The following is a 23,299-nucleotide window of genomic DNA, read 5'->3' on the forward strand; positions in this document are numbered from 1 at the left end:
CGGATGGTGACACAGCCGTAGGGCTGTGCCATGAAGCAGATGCCGGGAGAAAGGAGCCATAACAGGTCTGCAGGAGGAGGCGAGGATGAGAGAGCCACCACCACCCAAGGACAACAAGGAGTCCAGTGGCACCTTAAAGACTAACAGATTTATTTGGGCATAAGCTTTCGTGGGTAAAAAAACCTCACTTCTTCAAGGGCGCACCTGCTGGGACTGAGCTAATTCCTGAAACGCCCTGCAGGAGGCGCCAGTGTGGTGAGTGACCCCGTGACCCCCCCACACACACACACAGCCCTAACCCCAGAACTCCGGTCTGCAAAGCAGCTTTGGAGTGAGCTGTTGGAGCTCCTGGTCGCTCAGTGTTCCGGACACATTCCACTGAAAGTGTTGTGTGAAGCAGGCGCTGGGGGTCGGGAGCTTTCAGTTTGAGGTTTCATGTGATTTTTTTCCTCATCATTTTTAGAATCGAACATTTTCCTTTTTAAAGTGAGTAGCCGATAATTAGTAAAAGTAAATGTCAGAATGGGAAAAAAAAAGTTTCTTATTCACCATGAGCCCTTCGACTGCCTTTCCCATGAGTGCTGCTGCAGTGCACTGGGACATAAAATCATAATTGTATTAGTCTCAATAAGTGACAGGCTACAATTATCAAAATCATTAGACTAACCATTCAAGGGAATGCATAAATAAGGCATCGGATAATCAAGTTGGTCATTTTTTGTTTGTTTCCCTCTCTGCAAATGTCTCAGAGGTTCCTTGATGTAATAAATTAACCACATTCAGGACCATGAACAGCTCTTCTGGGACAGAACCATTTTCTGATTGGCTGGACATAAGGAACTTGTCTCTCTCCCCACAGCGTGAGAATAATAAAATTAAAAGCAGCTCATGGGGACAATGTGCATTTCCACAACCAAGCAATAATCCTCTGCAAAACTCCATCTCTCACTAAATCAGTCGCCACTGATTCTTAAATTACAGTTTGCCAAAAGGGAGCTTTTCCAGTCCTCACTCTGCCGGCCACAGCAGGATGCTGGGATTATTCCGAATGAAAAGCCACAAATGTTTAACCAGTCAAGGTCTATGATCAAATCTGGTTTTAAACAGCACAAGTTTAATGCTTTGAGAGTCTAAATAGTTCCCCCACCGAGCTGGCTTGGAGTGGGATTGAAATCAAGGCTCTGTTTATGCAAATTCTTTTGTATAATAGGAGGATTTGACTCAATGCACTAGGATTTTGGATCCAAATATTCAAAGGATGGCACATGTAGAATGAACTCTGGAGAAAAAAAATAGAAGTCTAACTTTGTTAAAGAGCCTCGTTCGCACGCTGCTGAGAAGTAACACCGAGCTGAAGTGTCTAGTAGCAACAGGGCGAGCAAAGAGCAGCCAAGAAGGCTTGGAACTACAACTAGAAATGGGGGCATGGAATAAAGAGTTTCTGTGGTGAGAAATAAACTGAAACAAAAGGCTCTGGCAATGGAAATAGTGAGGCGCATGCATTTAACATTCCTTCCAAATAGCCAGCTAACCACAGTTGCTAGTAAAGCAGTGCACACACTGCATTCAGATTTAGGGGTAAGTCCGCAGCCAAGCTAAGGGCTAACATCCTTGTTTGTGGGCACAGTTTCCTACTGCAAGAGAAAAAGACAACTGCAAATGGATTGTGCACGCAAATCTTAGTAATTATATGTCAAATTGCTTGATTTGCACCTATAATTGTCCCCACGAGTAGGAGCCTGGGCTGTGAAAATATGGCCCTTAAGGTTTGAAGAGCACACTCTATATATGATGGCACAGCACCTTTCAACTATGCAAAGCCCTGCCACAATCCTACTGCATGCGCTTATTCACAGGGGTTTATAACTCATCATCATTAGTGATTCAGGTCTTAGCTAGTTATAACCATTTATTATGGTCTTGGCCTCTTTTCTTGGCCTCAACCTTCTGCCCTTATCCCACTGGAAAAGAATGGGACATCCGAGTAAGATGCTATGTACACTTTTCAAATAGCAAAAGTCGGATTTTGTGCAATCAGAGTGTGATGGTCACCCTGCATGGGCCTGATCCAAAACCCATTGAAGTCAATACAAGGCTGAATGAGGCCCTGAAGATTCTACATGTAAATACCACTCAGAGTTGGGATATTAAAGAATAACTGAGTTGAAGATGATGAGTTCAAGGGGCTAACCAACTCCAGTATGTGTAACATTTCAAGAAAGAGGATTGCTATCTTCTTCTGAGTTAATAGAATAATGTAAAGTTCCCGTTTTTATTTAGAATGGGACTGCAGCACCGTTTGATTGACTTTTTTGCATATATAAAAGCTGTACATGCCTAGCTAACAATAGGAGTTAGCAAATTTCAAGTTTCAGGGCATAATGTAGGTTGCTACAGGGGTCAGGAGTGAATTTCTTCTCTCTCTTGTATATAGCATTGCATAATTCAATTGCATTATTGAAGAGGTGTCTACCACTGAAGGAACAGGGAATGGCCAGTGCCAGAGGCAAAAAGAGGGGCTTGATGAACTAATGGTCTCATCTGGTTTGGCAGATCCATTGACATTGTGGTGTGTAATCGCCTCACCCTAATAAGAGTGACATCTTTCAATCCTCCATACAACCAGGAGGCTAGAGCTACAGAATCACTGAGAGTTTATACACAGGGATTTTTCTCAATAGGAGATACACTTGTCAAACTGTCTAAAATTGTTTATTAGGAGTTTCTTCTCCCTCCTTCCCCCTGGTTGTGCAAAGAAGTTAAGCGTAAAATTCCAATTAGGGCAAGGAGATTAGGCTGTTATATTTACATAGGATTTGCCACAGAGGATCAGTTCATTGGTCCATCCAGGCCAATACCCTGTCTCAGCAAGTAACTAAAATCTGTTGTTTCAGAAGAAGAAAGTCCTTCTCTCACAAATAACACACATAGGTCTCTGTGCAATGCTGCTCAGAGCGGTAAATTCCTTCCAGATCCCATCTGTAATCAGTGTATGTCCTGAATCATAAACTATAGGATTATTCTTACCATTAGTTTCTCTGCATGAAGATGTAGTTACTGAAAGAAAAAAGTTAACATTAGATTTGGGAGTAACAGAAGAAATCTGTGCATGTACTGAGAACAGAAAATAGCCTAGAAAAAGCAGCCCAGGGACAACGGTGACTGGGGGCGTTTGGCTGGGGCCAGGCCAGGGCCAGGGGGCCAGGCCGGAGGGACCGGGGCCGGAGCCGGGCCGGAGGGAGCCGCTCGGCCGAGGCTGGACTGGGCCATGCCGCGCCTTCCTGGAGTCCTCCTCGCGCCCCCCCCCCGCCCCGCCCCAGCTTACCTGCCCCCAGGGGAGGGGGAGGAGAAGGGGGAGGAGTGTTCAGGGGAGGAGAGGGAAGTGAGTTGGGGCCGGAGGTGGGGTGGACAGCTGCAGGGCCCTCTTAGGCGCGGGGCCCGATTCAGAGGAATCAGTGGAATCGGCCTAAAGCCGGCCCTGATGGTGAGGAATGTGGGATAAGTGCCTAGGCAGCTTAGAAAGAAATGATCTGCCAATCAGAAAGGAGAATCTAGCTCCAATACATGTCCTGGAAATAAAGCCCTGGAGTTTTGCTAACTTAACATCATAAAGGTTTTCTTGTAGGAAGGAAAAAAAAAGTCCATTCTGTATGAATTCTCATTAATGATTTGGAAAACGGAGTGGAGAGTATGCTGATAAAATTTGCTGAAGACACCAAGCTGGGGGAGCACTTTTGGAGGACAGGATTAGAATTCAAAATGACCTTGCTAAATAGAGAATTGGTCTGAAACCAACAAGGTGAAATTCAATAAAGACAAGTGCAAAGTACTACACGTGGGAAGGAAAAACATCAAATGCACAAACACAAAATGAGGAATAACTGGCTGGGCAGTAGTATTGCAGATGCAGTTGTAAAAAAAGCTAATATTCTGGGGTGTATGAACAGGAGTGTCATATGTGAGAAATGGACAGTAATTGTTCCACTCCACTTGGCCCTGGTGAGGCCTCAGCTGGAGTACTGTGTCCACTTTTGGGTGCCACACTTTGAGAGAGATGTGGACAAATTGGAGAGAATCCTTAGGAGAGCAACAAAAATGATGGAATGTTTAGAAAACCTGACCAGAGAACAGATAAGAAACAGAAATAGAAATCAGCCCTTTTCATTTTATCCCTACAGCTCTCTAGCTAGCCAAACATGCCACGGCTGCCCCACACAATCACTTCCAAGGCTTAGGAAGAGAGAGGTGTTGTTTAAGAAGCCAGAAATAGTATCCGCTGGCGTTCTCATTTCTATTAAAAGTTGACTTTGATTTGGCTCCCTGTGATTAGCAGAAACAAGAGAAAGACAAATAATAATTCTGCACAGCTGTTTGGAACTGACAGACCTGACCTCCCCAGCTGAGAGCTCTTTGTGCTGTGGAGGCTGTCACCTAGCAACCAGCCTTTGCAGCTGCCAGGCTACAAAAAAAGTGAAAGCATGACTTATGGAAAGGAAGCACATGTGAAGAGGATAAGGTGGGAACTGAATCAATCTCAGTTTTGTCTTGTGGCCTAAATACCGTACAGGATACAAGAAGAGATTACCATCAGTGGATCCCACTGAGGGTCAATCTCAAAAACACTCATGTGGTTATTCAAATCAGCTATTCCATAGGTGACTTTTGGAGGGGAAGATAGAAAGGTAAATAGAGGATGTTATGAAGCTTTCCTAGACCTAATACTCTGCTTTAAAATCCATTGAGGAATGGTGCTAACAAACGTGAATACTGAAGTCACACATTCTGACATTTCAGTACTATACATACACATTATATCCACATTACCAGTGGGTGAATTGAGGCAATGAGAAGCTAAAAACCAAATTTTCCACTGTAGGTGCATAAAATTAAACACATAAATAAGCAGGCTGATTTCAGCTTATGTAGGGTGCTTAGAAATAGAATTAAGTGCCCAACGTTAGGCACCTAAGTTTGAAATTTTTTATTTAATTGCCTTACTCAAGGTCACACATTGAGTCATAGGCTGACTGTGGAGTTGATCCCAGGAGTCTTAAGTCCTTGTCTGGTGCTCTGATCTCTGGAATAAACCACCTCCCTTATATCAAATATAAAACCTTTGCTATAGCAACTTTTCCTCTTTTCAGGTTTTTGAAAAATCAAGAAGATTCTGGGGTCAGTTTTCTATTATTGCTTAGTTCAGATAAAAGATTCTGTATATCTCCAGTATTAACATTAGCAGATCCTTAGTATAATTTCACTTTGTTCTACTGCAACTCAGTTTTCATTGCTCCTTTTGAGTCGGATTAAACACTTGACAATGGCAACTGGAAGGAGCCCAGATCTTTAACATCAGAAACTGCTGAGATTTTTCTCAGCATCTGCTTTCCAGAAAGAAAAGAATTCTGGAGAAGTGGTGCCATGTGTAGGTGGTTATATATGATTAGCTACCAAGTCATATCCAATGTGATGCGTATAAGTAACAACAGGTGGATAAAAATTCAAGGAAAGGAGGAAATGGCTTTTAAAAAAACTGGTTTTCCATTTTAAATAGCAAAATGTGCCAAGCTTTAGAAGATTTCAATCACTTCCGAGTTAAAAATAACATTTTCCTAAATCTTCACTGAGGTAGTTACACAAATTCAGGCATAATCAGTCATCCCTATGGTTTGCATATTGATCCTGAAATATACATGTCAATTGTAAACCCCAATCACTGCAGTTGTCAAAAAAGTAGAAAATCCACAGTGCTATTCATTCTGAAAGTAATACATAGTATTAAAATTCAGTAGCAGCAGAAGAGATGTTTCCACTTGCAGCCAGTATTAAAAGATGTAGGCTCTTGTTTCTAATCCTCTATGAAGGGCTTTCAAGTATGCAAGAATAATATTCTTGGTTCCTAATTTTGGCTATCAAATTCAAGTCTTTGATACACTTAATTTACATGTAATCCTGCAGTCTGCCAGCAGTTGATAAGGTTCCTGATATGTGTAAATTCAGTGGAGAGAAGTTTAGTTATTTCAGACATCTTATTGCCTTTTGGAGAGCTCAGCTATATGAAAGCAGGCTGCTCAGGCTGAAGATTTCAAGCAAGCCTTCAGATTTCCTAGTTTGGAATATATATTTGTCCCTGCACTATTTTATCTCCCACATTTAAGATTCTTGAAGAGTTGAAAAACCACACCCCAGATTAGTTGCTATCTCAGTTATTAATGTGCCTCATGGTCTCCTAGAAATACTGGATGTTGTGGAAGAAGGAAAAGGATGTAATTTTATCTCCAGGCTTCATGTATGTGATGCTGTAGCTGTGAAAAATGAATAAAACTCAGATAATGCAAAGAGGTAGCTGAGACTCACACCCTGGTTAAGAGAAGACACACATTAACAGTGGTGATGTATGTTCCTTTCAAGAAGAATGGGTAGGTAAAATTAAGGGTAGGATTTTCCAAAACATTAGTTTTGCAGCATTAGTTTAGCAGCCCTGTACCAAAGCCAGTGGTAAATCTCCCTTAAAATAAATGGAGAGCATAATTAGGCCAACATTGATCATTTACTCTCATTCACCAAAAAAAAAAAAGGAAAGAAAAAGATCATAATATCTTCCTAACCAGTTGCTCCTTCCTACACACCCAGTCCTAATAAGGAGAACATCCCTTGCCACCATCAACTCTCCCACCAGAAATGGTCAGCCAGGCTAGGCAACTCATATGAAACCCTGGACTTTAAAGCTAATCACGTCTGCAGATAGGCAAAAGTGGAAGCTGAGCTGCAGTCCCCAGCCTACAGATTGAATGTCATATAAGCAGCACACAGCAGATGGTGAGGGCAGGGGAGAGCAATGAAGGATACTCAAATCCTGCTCTCCCCTGGTGCCCTGCAGGCAGACTGGCTGCATAATTATTTCTGTGGACCTAGTACAGTTTATTGTATTCATTGTCCTTCAGACAATGGATCACAGACCTGGAGGTTTGGAAAGGCTCTGACCTCTCATGCCAATCCAGCTGCTGCAAACAAGCACTCAATCACACTGCTAAAATTATGCTTCGGAAGGTTTTGATAACCGTGTGTGCACATTCACCTGTTTTTCAAAATCCAATTTGTGTTCACTTTAAATTAATTTCCCCTTTCAAATAAATCAATAGCAATAAGGTCACAATTTAGACCAGCTGCTTCCAAGATGTCCATAAATAGAAGTATTTTCTAAGTTAGAAAAAATGGATGTATATTTCAAGGTGGTTTTTTTGCAATTTTATATTTTTTTAAAAATGACTAAGATAGTTACAATTCAGTGGCATTAAGATTTGCATCTATCTCAGTAAGGAACAAATATGTTTCCAGAATGAACAGATAAGGACATTGATATCACCCCCTCTGTTTTAGAGGGTTTTAAATAGGAAAACTGACATGATCTTAGGACCCTTAGCATCAGGCATGATGTTACATAAGGCCCATATGCCCAGCAGTTCAAGACAGATTTGGTTGCAGGCTCATGGAGGATAGGGTGTCTCTCTTTTCCTTGAGTAATTCACGCTCTGGTCGTTATCCCTACTTCAGTTTGCCTGTTCATTAAATCTCCAGGATCAGCCCTAGAACTCCAGTTCTCCATGTCAATCAATATGATGCAAGCTGCTTGACTGACAGGAACTCTTGAGCTCAAGCCACAGCAGCTCTGATAATATTGAAGATCTAGACAGATCTGATTGAACCTCTCTCTCCAATGTTCCTTTAGACGTGTTTTCATTGCACTCATTTCTATGCCAATAAATCTTACCACCCCAATGGACCCTAGATTGAAAGACAGAATCGGTTAACCCTGGAAACGATCAAAGACATATGGCTACATCAGGGTGCTCATTTCATAGAGAAAAGAATCAATGCAGAATCAACTAGTACACTGACCAAATTCCATGAAAGGAGTCAGCTGCAAAAAAGTAAGGAAAGGATGCTCTGTCATCTAACAAGACTATGTTGTGGAACTTCTTACAAGTCTGTCCTTAAGTTCCAGTACACTAATCCCTTCAAGGAATTCCAACAGCAGAGCACAGAGTATGAAATATGATAAAAATGGAAGAAAATAATATTATAAAGTCATTACAGCATGAATAACGTAAAACTTTTGACTGCAAGACCAGGAATAGAGAAGGGAATTAAGCAGCAGAGATCAGGAAAGAAAGAGGAGACGTAGAATGAGACAGGAAACAAGAGACATTGACCAAGTACCCACATCAGGTTCCAGAAGTGTCAGAAACATTAGAAATATATTCAAATGCAAGCACAAGAAAGACTTTCTGATCTATTATCCTGTCAATATACAAAGGGAACTCCCATCAATACCATTTTATGCTCAAGCACAGAAGGGGAACCAAACTCTTTTGTATCGCCTCATAATACCAATCAGAAATGGAAAAGTCGTAAACGTCTTTCTTGGCCAGTAACCTGTCTTGTCTCCTGATATTCGGTATACAATTTCCTTTGCTTGTTTTCAGCTTATTTATTCCTCATTAAACCCTCTGGCACCACAATGAATAATTCCCTTCCCTCCTGATATCCAGACAATTCTCTCCCTTCCTTCAGATGAAAGGAAAAGATGTCACCGGAAAAGACAATCTCCAAAATAAAGATGCTGGTCACCATTTATTTTTTTAAAATACCTGTAAGGGATGGGCAGCTTAGACGTTGGTAATGATAATCCTTTCACTTCTAGGTCAGACTTGATCCAAGCAGGTAATAGGCTGTTGGTCTCTATCATCTGATGGCCTTAGAGGGACCTGAAGCCTGTGAAATAAGAAGCAGGTCTCTATCCAGATCCTGCTAGGCAAGTATCCACCTCAGATGTGAAACTTGTGTGTGCAGGAGACAAGAGTTTTCTCAGCATCTGGTATTGAGAATCTGGAGTTCACTGGTGGAAGAGATGAGGATTCTGAGATTTCCACCTTGAGAACAAAATACACCTTCTAACATCTTTTACCAGCCTTGTGGCAATAACCAGTCAGAAAAAAGCCACACCCTTGCTGACTGAAAGGAAAGGATGAGAGAACTGTTGGTTAAATCCTCTATCTGTTGAGTCAATGGCAAAATTCCTGTTGGACTTCAATGGGGCTAGGATTTCACCCTATATCTTCTTGTGTTCACTTTATAATTTTGGGAGCTGCGCAGAAACCACACAAGAATCTACACTCATACCTATATCAGACTCTAATAACACTGTGGCCTTATTGACATTGCAGATTGGCAGGCCAAAGATGGCCATGAAGAGTGAAATATCCTCTCAGCCCTTGTAAGGCGTGTGTGTGTGTGTGTGTGTGTGTGTGTGTGTGCGCACAGTTGGTGGGGAGTAGGGAGGAGAAGACTTGCATGGCTGCTGCTATCCAGGCCATTCCTGTTGTTTGAACAAAGGAATTAAGACGTCAAGGCTGTCAGTACAGCACCCTTTCACAAGCACCAATGTCCCTTTTTAAAAGACTCCTTTAAATTCCATGAACCATGAAAAAGGATGATAAAGGAAAACAGAGACCATCCAGAACTAGGAGAAACCAGTACACAAGGGTCAGTTCACTCAAGAAGATCTCTCTCAAGAGGAGCAAGGATATTATTAATTCAAATCCCAACACCTCAAAACCCTGCTCCATCAAAAAACAAGCAACTTGTTACAGGACAGCAAGTCTGAGGAGGAGAGGGGAGGAGGATACTAGTTATACATTAGTTATCCCTCACATGGGCCCGATCCAAAGCCCACTGCCATCCATGGGAATCTCAGATGAAGGGATTTCCACAGAAGTGCTGGAAGCACTGTGGTTGGCAAGTAATTGAAACTGGAAAGATGGGGACTTGTTTATTTAGGTTTTAAGTGGGCAAATGTCCAGAACTGTAACTTTGACCTGAATACCTTTATTTCTGTAAACTAAATAAACCCTACAAGAAAGGAGTTGTTTCACTTCAATTGACTTGCCAGAGTAAATGTGACAGAGGTTTCATATACTTTTACCTTTTGGGTTCAGTGGGAGCAAGCAATGAACTTGCAGTTTTGGCAGTGGAAGGGTTTTCACATGAACATTGGTCCTAGAGGATTTTAATGTATATTTGTAAATCAGTGATAAGTGTGCCTTGAGCTAAGCATTTCTTCCAGAAATAATATCTGATACAGCCTCACTTGGGGGAAGAAATCCATGTTCTAATAGGTCTTTTCCTCCCCAATGTCTATGATCCTCTAATCTATGTAAATAAAAATAAATAGGTACATTGGTCACAGACTGATGCAGTGGCACAATGAGAGTTCTAGATAATAGGTCTATGAATATTTCACCACATACATTTAGGAGTACATTTACAGGAAGCTAGCTTATCCACTGTAGCTTATCCACTTAAAATCTTACGTAGATACTTAAGACTTGGTTAAGTCTATTTTAGTGTCTGGTCGCCATATGAATCATCCAACACCGAAACTTCCAACTTAGACTAAGAGCTCCCTAAATATCCCAGCACTTGAATCTAGGATGACGTCTATGCCAGTGATGATGACGTGGCTTCAGAAGTTCTATATCCCATGCAGCAAAACTGCTATTTCCAATTAGATGCTTGGCCATTATTATTTTGCCATGTAAAATTGAAACTTTGGCGAGTGTTAGAAAGGAAGTGTCTCATCCTGATTTCCATACGCTGGTGTACATCATGAGGCACTCCACTGAAGTCAATGGAGTTTTGCCCATCTAGAACTAAAGCAAGTATAATCAGATTGAGGCCCTATATTTCTCTATATCTACTAACAATCCCACAATAATGCCCTTAACCACAGTATTCTGGAAAAGAAAAGAGAATCGGACAAGAAAAGCAGCCATTCTAACCTATCACACAGTGATTACCATAGGCAAGGGGATACCGGACAAAAACTAACTTGTGCGAGCTATGTTTGTTCTAGTTCTCGGGAACCAAACTCTGTCCTCTTTCCATCAGAATGAAATACTCATGGCAGGTCCACCAAATTTTCAGACTTAAACCAGAGAAGGAATTAAATGAAGAGGAGAGAGAGAGAAAAAAAGGGAACAGATACTCCTGCTGGCTCAGTGGCATCAAGCGAAACTCAAAGAAACTGAATGCAAGAAAACTCCAAATGAAGCAAACAAGACTCTTCTCTATCCAAAGTATTATTAACCTGTGAAATCTTAAAAGGCCTACAGATGTTTTAGATTAGACTCAGATTCTTAAATGTCGACATTTGCAGCAACAAGTGTAGTAGCACCACTCACCCGCTCTGGTTTTGGGCTAGTTGCTGCCTCTGTTTTCCCCTGTTGAGCACCCCAATCACTTCAACATTAGCTTTCATGTGTGAAGTAACATTCCTTCTTGGGGATCTGGGTTTACAGTAATACATAAAGTGCCCAAGGAAACACAGGAACTCCCGCCAAGCATTCCTAACTGCCTCACAATATCTTGGTACAGGGCTCTTAGTACTGTCCCTATTGAGGCTTTCCTCTAGCAGCCTTGCTCTCCACAATTCCTAATTGGCTGCTGGTTCCTACATGGTTTCACCCCCAGGCCTTCTACCTGGAACATATTTCTGTGTAGAGCAACTTATGCAGCCCTCTTGGTCTCTGTCAAGCAGCTATTCCCAGGGCAGCCTACCTACAGTGTTGCCTCTGGCTCTCCACAGGCTTCTGCCTTATCTCCACCCTCCAAAAAGGCCTGATATAGTCATGTGACCTGCAAGTCATGTGACTTTGCTCATTCTTCCCACCTGGGGAGGTAAACTATTTGTGTTCCTGGTGGGGCTGGACCCATCTCCCCCTGAAGGGCCAACCACTGTGATAGCAAGCGAATGCAATGCTACAAAACAAGTGAACCTCATGCCTCTGGGCATAAGCTAACTACCTACAGGATGCTAGAGGGAATGATTTCCCCTCTTCCCATCTCATAGCAATGCAGACATTGCTAGGTACATTATGGGACTATTCCACCTTCCTCTTAAGAGCTCAGTGTAGACCAATGGATGGGTTTGTGTATATCTATCCAAAGTCTGCTCCCTGTCACACCAGTACAGGCCTGTTACTGAAGCTTATTATGCTGGCATGAGAGAGTAGAACTTGGCCCGTTACCTGTAATGTCAGCTGGGTGGCCAAACTGTTGTGACGGATTTCCATTGCCACATGCCAAATTAAAGTCAGTGTGGTGAAGGCCAAATTGAGCCAATCTGTTGTTTTCACTATCACAGCCTGATCAGCTGTAACTGTGCTCCTCACCAGTATTGCAACAACACTGGTTTAGTTTGGATTCTCAGCTGCATATTTGGCTGTGATCTGGGAATCCTGACAAATTATCTCTCATGAACTTGCTCATCTCTGACAAAATTGTTTCTTCCTCTAAATAGCCAGTGTCGTCATTCAGCGCAAGTCATCTAAAGCAAGGTGACTCCTCTTCAGGCACCAGAGGTGGGGCAGCCTTGTACATATTTGCAGCTGCTTTGCAAACAAAAAGATGAAGTTCACCATCACCTGCCAAATTAAATTCTTGCCAAGGCAAAGATTGCTAGAGGGGAAGATTTTATCAAGGCTGAAAATTCTCAAGTGAGTAAGACCACAAATGTCCTGACATATGAATATGTATATAACTTCATTCGATGAGACAGCTAACACTTGGAAGGGACAGAAGCACTTAGGGAGTTATCTCCTGTAGATAAAAGTCATTGAATAGTGCATAGATACCTCTTTGCCCTATATAATTGAAATGATCAAGTACAGAGAATAGACCACTGTATTTTATATGGCTAGGAAAGTATTCAATTATCCTGTCATGACTCTATTATTAGAGAAGAATCCAGGAGATATGGGAAGAAAATCCAGCTACCAAACACCATCTATTAAACTGTCTCTCATAGCAGCATTATAGCATTTATTTCTGCTCTTTGAGGCAGGAACTGTCTTTTATGTTGTGTTTGTACAGTGCCTAGCACAACTGGATCACCATCTTGACTGGGACCTCAACACCACCAAGTTCTCAACAGGAGATCATTTAGTTAACCATCAGCGGAAGTCTTTGCTGTTCTGTTAACAGATAGTAAACAGTTAATAGTGATAGACAATTAGGCCCAGATCCACAAAGGTACTTAGGCACCGAAACCTTGTCACTCGGTTACCACCTGACGCTATAGGTACCTAAACTCACTCAGAGCCTAAGAGTTCAGGGTAAACGTTCCCTACAAGTCTATGTTTCTGCCTCAGGACATGCACACAAAAGGTCTGGACACCTATCTTCACCTAAGACCCAGAGCAATCCACAGACTGGGGGAAGATAGGCACTCCTCCACCTACCTCACTCTCGGGCCCTGATTCAGTAGGCATGGCCAGAGGCCACCTACTAGATCAGGTCTCATTCAAAATCTGAGGAGAGTGCCCGCATTATAATTTTTAGACCAATGGTTAGAGCACTCACCTGGGATGTAGGAGACCCAGGTTCAATTCCCCCCTCTACCTGAAAGGGAGAAAGGATTTGACGAGTACTCTCCCACCTCTCAGGAGAGAGTTCTTAACCACTGAAATGTGAGATATTCTACAATGGGACTCCCTCGGTATCTCCTGTTGAGCCTAACTCTGGCTTTGTGGATTGCATTGTGGGGCCAATGATTTTCTAGGCACCTAAAAGTTAGTTGCAACACCTCATTCCCTTTGTGGATCTGGATCTTCTAGAGCATAGCTACAGAAAACTGGACTAGAATACAGAAGTGAACATGCCATGGAGAGGCTTAGCATGTACAGAAGGTGTTCATTTTTATGTATGAAGAGAATACAGGATTCAGAAAATATATATTGGTTTACAACCATAATCTGCATCCCACGTCTAGTCTAGTGGGAAGTAGAGGGTGGAGGCCATAGGCTATCATTGTTAGACCAACAACTGGAGAAGAGAATAACCTCTGCTCCAGCAATAGCTAAAATTTTAGGTACGTAAGAAATTAGGCGTGGCAGTCAGAGAAAAAAGGTGTAGGCACCAATGGGACAATCAGTGTGGGTGAGAGTTGCAAAATCTGGTTCATATTGTACTGCATTCAAATATTCTGATCATCAGGATGTTTAAAATTACAACCTCACTACAGTTCCTATTTTGTTTTCTTCTAAATTAGATTATGAACTACTCATGGCAGGAACTGTCTCTTCCAGTGTATTCAAATAGTGCCTGGCCCCTATTGGGACTCAGTCCTGATAAGGGCCTGTGGATGCTACTGTAATAAAAATAATAAGAATAATAATTTGCCAGGGCAACCAATTTGCAATATACTCTTTGGATTAGACCAAGTTCCACTCTCAGTTACAGAGGAAGTAGGAGTTGCTGCACCCAAGTAACAGAGCTGAATTCAGCCCATTATCTTTAAGAGTGGTCTAACACACTATCTTCTTTGTCCTTTATCATTTATTACATGGCTGTGAGAGTGTAGAAGGTAAATGCCTACTGCTTTGATTCTCACTGTGTTGGCTCATGTACAGTAGGTTCTTTGAAGTTCCTTTCTTTTCGAGTTACGGGGTTTCTGTCAAGAGGTGAAAATGTGCTCCCAGCAGAGACACTGCATGAATACAGTTAAATGGAGCATTAGAAATGCGTGCAAGACTGAGTTAAAAATAAATAAGCTTCTTAACAAACATAAGGTGTTTATTTAAGTTTCAAGAAAAACTGAAATATTCCTCCATAGAAAATGCAATTTACGCAGAGCAACAACACAACTCTATTCTATTTTTTAACAAAAGAAAAAAAATTAGTTCCATTGATATTCTCGAGCACTGGTGCTCCTCCGCCCCTCCTACTCTCTGCCTATGTTACATAGTAGCCTAGTCTCCTGTAGGTCTCATTTCCCTTGTTGGACTTGGTGTGCAGGTGCTGGCTGGTGAGGTCAGACTAGATTACCTAGTGGTCCATTCTGGGCTTAAACTCTATGCATATTATGTTTATTCATATACACAGCATCCTGCTCCAAATTTACAGTTTATCATCCCATCTGTAGTAGCTTTGCAGTGTGTAGAAATGGAATTATTTGTATGCCACTGTACCTTCACCACTAATGCCTACATTTCTAAAGCACTCTGATGACTGCAGATGAGTGTCACAGAAATGCCTATACACAAAATAAATAATCATTTCACCTCATTAACTGAAGCATATGGACTCAATAAAGATGATTTCCCTTTGTACTTTGCCTTTGTAAATTATATTATTTCGCGACAGTGGAAGTAACACTGCTGTGATGGCACTTAAATAGTGAGACTGTCAAGAATCTTGTCAACATTTCAGCTTTGAGCAGCTTGGGTTTTGGCATGAATCCCTTTTTTCAGAAAATAAACCACGGTTTGTCAGAATTATGCCTTCAAAGACTTCTTTCTGATAGCTTGTGGGAAGGTCAGAACTGATGGTGGACTATGATGAGAGAGTGGATCATACCAGCCAACAATGGCACCCACAGCAGAAAATTTTGTTTCTTTTTAGCAACATTGGGAACAAATTTAGCTGGGAAACTCCAAATACAGTTTAACAGACAAACACAAACACTGAAGAAATCTTTAAATGAAACCAAAACATACTGGGCCACATTTGTCCCTGGTGTAGAGCTCTATTGATAAATGATGTAACAACCAACTATTAGATATTACATTATCATTGTCAGATTGCAAATGATCTCATTTTTCTGTTTATTTCTTCAAAAATACTTCACCACATGTCCCTTCATATACAGTGGAACTGATATGTGAGAGAGAGATTCATCTTTTCTCAGGCAGCTAGTAAAATATGTGTTCCGGGGGAATGGTGAAGAGTACATATAGAGAAATCCTTAAGTCAGTCAGTCAAACTCTCACTGAAGTCATTGAGAGCTTTCCAGGGCAACGACTGAGTAAATTTTCAGGGCCAGATTGTGATACTTTTAGTCACACTGAGTAGAACTTTACTCTACCAACAGTCCAATTGAAGTCAATGGTGGATAAGGGTACCATTCACTGTGAGAAAAGTTATCAGATTCTGACACTAAGAATTTAAAGCCACTTTTTACTGAATTCATGTGTATATTTTGACAGCCAAGGACATTGGCATGTGCTAGGGAAAGATAAATGACATCAGGCCTAATCCTACAAACCCTTACTCACATCAATAGTTCAATGTACAGCAGGGACTTCAGCGCTGCAGACTATACAGCATAAATTCCTGTAGGGGGCTCCAACGAGCAGCAGGACTTGGCTAACACAACAGCCAGAAGCACTTTCAAAGCTTCTGGTGGGAGTGAGCACATTACTTAGGACAACTGCGGCAAGTGACAGTGTCCAGCCTAAAACTCTGACCCAGAGGCCTGACTGTATTGAACTCTATGGCTCTACTCGTGTGAGTAAGGAATACTCCATGAGTAAGAGTTTGCAGGTCCCATAGATTTCAAACCCCTTCATTTATCATGTGACTATGAGGAAAAGATGCACAACACTGATGTGTTTTACATGCAAAAAAAAAAAAAAAAGGTACCATTCTGGCTTGTGGTTAATGGATCAGATGGCACTCCTCCTCCTTCCTCCACTCCTCCCATCTCTCCCCTTCCCTCACTTCTACGCTTTCATCTAGACCACTAGCTATCCCAGTTTATTTGACAATACACTGTTGGGTCTATGGGCATGGTGATCGGAGGGCGCATTACCAAAGTATAAACCGTCATGCCTCATGAGTGGCAAATGCTTGGCTGACCCAAATCTAAAGAAAAGTTTTGACTGACCAACGAAAAGTTCTCATTTTGAAGCAATAATAAATAATGAATTACACACCAAAATTGAGACAAAGCAGTTAATCTGGGCTGATATTCAGTATGATACTCTACATTCTAAACCCAAGGAACAGATATGGGCTAACATACATTACGGACAAACACAACATTCTTTGCCTGAAAAGCTGACCTTTTTGTTCATTAAAATGTATACATTGCTCAAGTAGATTATCTACCTTCTTGCTTATGTTTCAAGAACCAATATGTAAACCAACACCTTCTGCAGAAGATGGGTAATGGACTTAGTCATTTTAAATCTCCAATATCAATCCCCACAATAAAAAGAGTGTCCAATACAGTATCAGTGGAGGCTGTACTTCCCCACTCAGAAAAGTGAGAAAATAGAGACAGATTTAAAAATAAAAAGGTTACCACAATTCCAAGAGCCACTGGCATCTGTGACTTTAACCAAAGAGCTTTCCTAGATGAAGTATCTATCTGTCCCAACACCCCAAGCTCTATAGCACACATTCCTTTAGGGGATTCCATAGCAGCAGCAGCAGCAGAAATACCTTATTCAATGGTCTGTTAGCCACAACACAGCAAATGAGGGGTACTTAAAAAATGTACTTGTGTAATAAGAACATATGGCGCTAAGTCAAAATGTTCTGCTTTCAATGACCCACAAAATTCTGACCCAGAGCCCCTACTGTATATTAACTATTTATACTTTTACCCATGAAGGTATCACATTCCCATACATTTTCCTACTGGTACAGAGTTAGCCAGATGAGTGTGTAACTCACCAATTAATTTACGCTGACTAGTGCTCATCTGAGAACAAAATAGGAAAACACCACATTTGTTCTAATACTTGTAGGGAGTCCTTGAGAGCTGCTGCTATGGTTACCTAACAAATAAACAAACCTACCATACAAACTGCTCACATTATTTATATATTTTGGAAAACTTTTGGAGCATATACGCAGCTCTCTGGTGCTCAGACAGTGGGGTAGTACATCTGTTTCATTCAGACGGTTGACTGCATTCTTTGCCTGATATTAATACCAGTGACAATTTAGTAACATAACCACTGGCATGAGAAGTCTGACTTCCAGAAGAACAGATGGTGATGACTGTCTCAGGTTAATTTTAGGCTTCAGTAATTGTTCACTTATTCAGCATTGCTATAATATATGAGTGAAATAGAGGAGAGGAGAGGGAAAAGAAAAAGAAATGTGCAAATCCCTTACCTGTTTCCCGTCCAGGGTATACAGCTTTTTGACCACACCCGTCTCCAGTTTTATAGCTTCAGTGATATCAGTGAGAACTTGCTCAAACGAATGTGCAGTCTTCTTGTTCAGGAGCACGCGAACAGCCTTTCGGGGCTTCACCCCACTGCGGATGATGGTCACCAGCTTGGGACGCACAAAATCCTTGTTCTCCCTTGCCTGGGCACTGTTGCTGCTGGCCAGAGACTGAGGTGCTTTCAGGTTGGCCGATGTCTTCACATTGACAGACCAGTTGGGATTGACATTCTTGGTATACTCCACCTTCTTGAAGAAGTTGTCAGATGAACAGACATAGCTTTCCCCTTTTGAAAATAATAAATACAGAGGCAATTATATAGGGAACCAACACGTTGTTATTAGCACTGGTTGGAAAATGGGGAGAACATTGCACAATTCAAGTTTATGAAATTTTGGTTCCATTTTTCATTGAAATGTCATTTTCATAAAAATTGTTCAACCAGTTTTGATTATTACCTATATTTCTTAGGTGCCTGTTACTATAGTATCAAGGAAAAAGCAAGTAGTATTTCCCCAAAACACATACACTGGTCAATAAACCACCCCTTAAAATAAACAGAAACTAATGGATTACAACCCAGTAACCAAGGGCTAAATTCACAAAAGTATTTAGGCACTAAAAGATGCTTATAGACACTTTTATGAATCCCCCTAGGTGCTCAAGGGATTCGGGCACCTGTCTGCCATTGAAAACCTCGAGAAGTCACTTCTGTGAATCCCATCAGGTGCCTATCTGCATCCGTAGGCACTTAAATACCTGTGTGAATCTGGCCCCGATTGCCAAGAGATACCAACATTGATCAGAAAGGTGCGTCTTGCATCATGTCTGAAAAATGGTGACAATCTGGTTCTGAAGAATCTCTAGTGGAAGCAAATTCAAGGATCATTATGCTGATGAAACTAGCAGGCATTGTACATGGGCTTTATTGTACTTTCATTGATTCAACAGAAGAAATAAGACCTGGACATAATTGTTTTTAAATGCTACACCTATTGCTATAGCTCACTTAAATATTACACATTTTCTGTACAACACAAATCCAAGCTCATGCTTAGCGGCCATAGATGAAATGTTAGAAGGTCACATTTGAGTTTAATCCACATAATGTTGAACAAAAAAAATCAGCATTTCAAAATTTGGTTCAAACTTTTCATTTGCAATCAAATATATGGAATCCTACCTATCCAGGGTTTTACATCATGCTCATCTCCAAGGTATCTGAGCACTGCGGGATTTGTAACATTTTATTTTGGTGGAAATCTGCAGGATTCTAGGGATTTGTGGGATTTATTACTGGGGCACAGACTGTAAAACAGTCCCCCGTGGGAGTGGCAGAAGCTCAGTTGCCTGAGTCATATCAGATGAGGCTGTAGAAAGCACTTGAGAATCCACTGCAGGAAACAATTCTGCGGTGGGTAAAGTAAGGGATAAGATAATGTAACAAGTCTTTCTCTGTTTAATATGAATTTCATAGAAATTCAATGAATTGTCCACAAGTCCAGAGGAACTTATGGATCTGTGGGGTTTTGTTAGGATAATCTTGCAGGATTTGGGTGAAATTTTGCTATGTTTCTATTTCAAACCTATCAGAACATTTTGACTTTAATTTAGTTTGGACTAGGTAGACTATCCTTTAAGGAACCGTTCTCTCTGTCAGTGGTCTGGTTGGGTTTTCTTGCATACTATCTATGAAGAGCTACAGCAACAGGATGTACACAAATATTCATCGTGATACCTTTCCTTTGTGAAAAGACACTGGGCCTGATTCTCCATTGCTTGAAACTTTGTGTCAACATTTACACCTGTGCAAAGTGGTACCAAATCAAAATTCTCCATTCACTTCCACCAGGGGTAGCGTTTTACACCTCACCTCTGCAAACTGAATGCAGCAGCCATGATTACACAAGGTGGAAGACAGCAAAGAATCAGGCCCACAGTGTCCTTACATTTGTCCTTCTCCGCCTACATTACATTCCTGACACAGGCACAGAGAAGCTTCCTTCATATAACATATGGCAAGAACACTAATAGCTTTATAATACATGGAAGCCTCTAATAGGCTTAGAACGAATGCGTGTTTAGTGTTTACATTCTTATTACTGCTCAGTGTGTGATGGCATGATAAGAAAGTGATAGAAAAGATACATAATAGAAATCTTACTCTGTTCCTTTTCGATGTAAAGGGCTTAAAATTCTTTTAGATACTTAGCTCCATGGGAGCAGGGACCTTGTATTCAAATTCAAATTCATAACGCAGTATTTAATACAAAATAACAATAATGTTACGCAAAGGGTCAAGCTGGGAGGAAGGAGAAGACCAGAATCATATGTGAACAAGAGATGGGAAGTAATGACAAAACACCCCAGCATAGAGTGAGACACAGGGAAAGAAAGACACAAGATTTAGGATGATTATTTGATTTTTTTTAAACTATGCGTCTGATCAAGCATTGTACCCCGGGGATTTACATTACGGCTGCAATCCCATTATGGTGTTCTGAAGGCATACACAAACCACATGGACCTGCGTGCAATGCATTTATGCTGTCACCAGGACACCTCAATCACAGACATTTCATTTATAGTTGAGGCTTCATAATTCCTTATATTTCTTCCATTGGACCTAGCAGAAGTATAAAGACATTACACAATGCTTTGCTATTATGAAGAATTCCCACTGGAGATATTGATCATCTTTCAGCAGCACCTAATCCTAGGTTTTTCTGATTAATAAATGATAAGCTGCAGTTTATCTATCTGTTTCAGCTCAGCAGCAGCTGGTGTTCAGGGGGGTCCTGCCTTTATCTAGCTACATGGCTGGTTCTGTGGCTGAAGCACTGCAAGTGCCATCTGACTTACACAGTGAGAGACAACCCCCGTTAGAACCCTGAGCCTTCCACTAGTCAAACAACAGACATATAACCGGGATGGGCCACAGGAGCTCAGGGGCTGCATCTAGACTGCTAAATCCTTGTATCTGGCCTGCCATAACCCGGCTCAGGGCAGGCAATACAGCAGCATCGCGGCCAGGAACAGGGCAGGGCATCACCAGCCTGAACATGGGCATCACGAGATACTGGGATGAGAGCCAGTGAGCTAGAGCAGGGAGCCAGCCCCGTACATGAGTCACCACTACAGGGTCAGTGGGGGACAGGCTCTCCAACCCCCTCCCCCGTGTGCGAGTTACATCATCCTACAGACCTGACTCCCCCCCATGCAATCCGCCCTTGCATCAGCCCCTCCCAGGTACAGTACCCGATTCTCCCCCTGCATCACCTCCCCAGGGCCAGGACCCAACTCCTTCCACCTCCAGTCACACCCCCGGGAACAGGACTTGACCCCTCCCGCTCCCCGCATGCATCACACTCCCTGGCCTGTCAAAGGGTTTAGTGGTTTTGTGGTTCCTCTACTATCTTAACGTTGCCCATCCCTGAAATATAATATTTACACTCTAGAGCGAGGAAGGATGGTCTTGTATTTAATCACAGGCCTGAAAAATCAGAAGATCTGGGTTCTATTCCTATTTCTGCCATAGGGCTCCTGTGTGATCTTCAGCAAGTCACTTAACTGATCTTATGCCTCAGTTTCCATATCTGTGAAACAGGGATAGTAATATCTACCACACTAGGCTTAAATCATTAATGCTTTTGGGGTGCTTGAATAAAAGAGGATACAGAAAACCAAAATCTATGTTTGCACTGTGTCCTATAAATGCACAAGCCCTTAAAGAGAACATTTTTTCATGAATAAGTTCCACATTTAAAAAAAAATAAATCAGCGCTTACTGTTCTGTTTGCTGGAATGTAACTGCTACATTTGCTCCAGGAGAAATATTTGAAATGTCTCACTATGCTATGTAGTTGTCTAGTATATTTATAATACTCTGGAGGAGTGAAGGTAATATTCCGTTACTAGACTTTAATGCGTGGATGTTGTGGGGCTAGATAGTCTAGTAGTTTCAGACACTGGCCTTTCAAATTATGCTGATGGTCACATGTGGAAAACACAATAAGTTTTGTATTTTCAACCTAGCCCCTAGTGAATATTTTTGTTCACATCACAAAGCCAGCCAGCAATTTTCTTTGATTGGCAGCTTGCTCTCAGGAGAAACCACCATTCAGAATAGAAGCAGAAGTGTTGCAGAGAATGACTGAGGTGCAGTAGTAGGTCTGTATGAAAAAATCATCCCCTCTCTTTCTGGAGCCACAAATTTAACTGCAATGTGGAAGGGAGTCTCTTTGTTATTTTAAATCTTGGATTCATTTTATGTATGTCCCAACCTCTGATATTTTATGGCCTCTGAGTTGCCAATTGTTATTATTAAGTTCCTCACAGGGGAATTCCTTTTTAAACTCTTCTTTCTCTTTTGTCATGTGCCACTTGGAGACATTTTTGCAGCAATCTATCAAATCTGCTAAAATAGAGTTCTATTACTATGGATTCATTATTTGGTACAGAACAACAAACAAGCAACGGCAAATGACTTGCGTGACAGGGCAGTAGAAGGAATGGGCAGGCATCTCAGGGAACCTAAGAACACTCCAAGCATGAAGAGGTAATACCTCGAGAACCAAAGGGTTGTCCAGGAGAGACCAAATGAGGTCTTCTTTCATGGGCAATTTCTCCACCCACACATTTATTAAGTAGCTAATGAGAGGTCAAGGTATAGGACACCCGTTCTCAAACTGTGGGTCGGGACCCCAAAGTGGGTCACAACTCCATTTTAATGGGGTCCCCAGGGCAGGCTCAGACTTACTGTGATCCGGGGCCAAAGCTGAAGCCTGAGCCCCACCGCCCAGGGCCAAAGCCTGAGGGTTTCAGCCCTAGGTGGCAGGGCTCTGGTTACAGGCACTCTGCCTGGGGCTGAAGCTCTTGGGCTTCAGTTTTGACCCCATCCCATACAGGGCAGTGGGGCTTTGCCCCCCACACACACACACACATAGGACCACGGGGCTCAAGTGGGCTCAGGCTGCACAATCCCTGGAGGGATCGTGCAGTAATTTTTGTTGTCAGAAGGGGGTCACGGTGCAATGAAGTTTTAGAATCCCTGGTATAGGACTTCCCCAGACACAAAGAAATATAACTGCAATAACCACTTTGTGGTTTGGTGGAGGGAACTCACATTTCATGAAATGGTATGAGGGAGAGGAGCACAGAACAGTACTGAGAGTCAAACCCAAAAAGGAGAGAGCTTCCTCCCGCCCCCTGGCCTCACTCCTGCCAAGGCTCATGCACGTGTTAAAGTTTAAGTCATATTGAATTCATTATGAATACTTA

The 23,299-nt window shown here is 41.9% G+C and overlaps 1 protein-coding gene across 2 annotated transcripts in view; it reads right to left on the reverse strand.

Moving 5' to 3' along the window:
- The window catches only part of DCX (doublecortin), a 97,871-nt gene that overhangs the window by 64,210 nt on the left and 10,362 nt on the right, over positions 1–23,299 (reverse strand). For both annotated transcript variants that reach the window (XM_045031191.1, XM_045031192.1), the window contains one exon: positions 17,965–18,305. In XM_045031191.1, coding sequence (XP_044887126.1) covers positions 17,965–18,305 — 341 coding nt within the window. The remainder of the gene's footprint in view (positions 1–17,964; positions 18,306–23,299) is intronic.

Source organism: Mauremys mutica, chromosome 9 (genome assembly GCF_020497125.1).
Source record: "Mauremys mutica isolate MM-2020 ecotype Southern chromosome 9, ASM2049712v1, whole genome shotgun sequence".
NCBI classification, from domain to species: Eukaryota; Metazoa; Chordata; order Testudines; family Geoemydidae; genus Mauremys; species Mauremys mutica.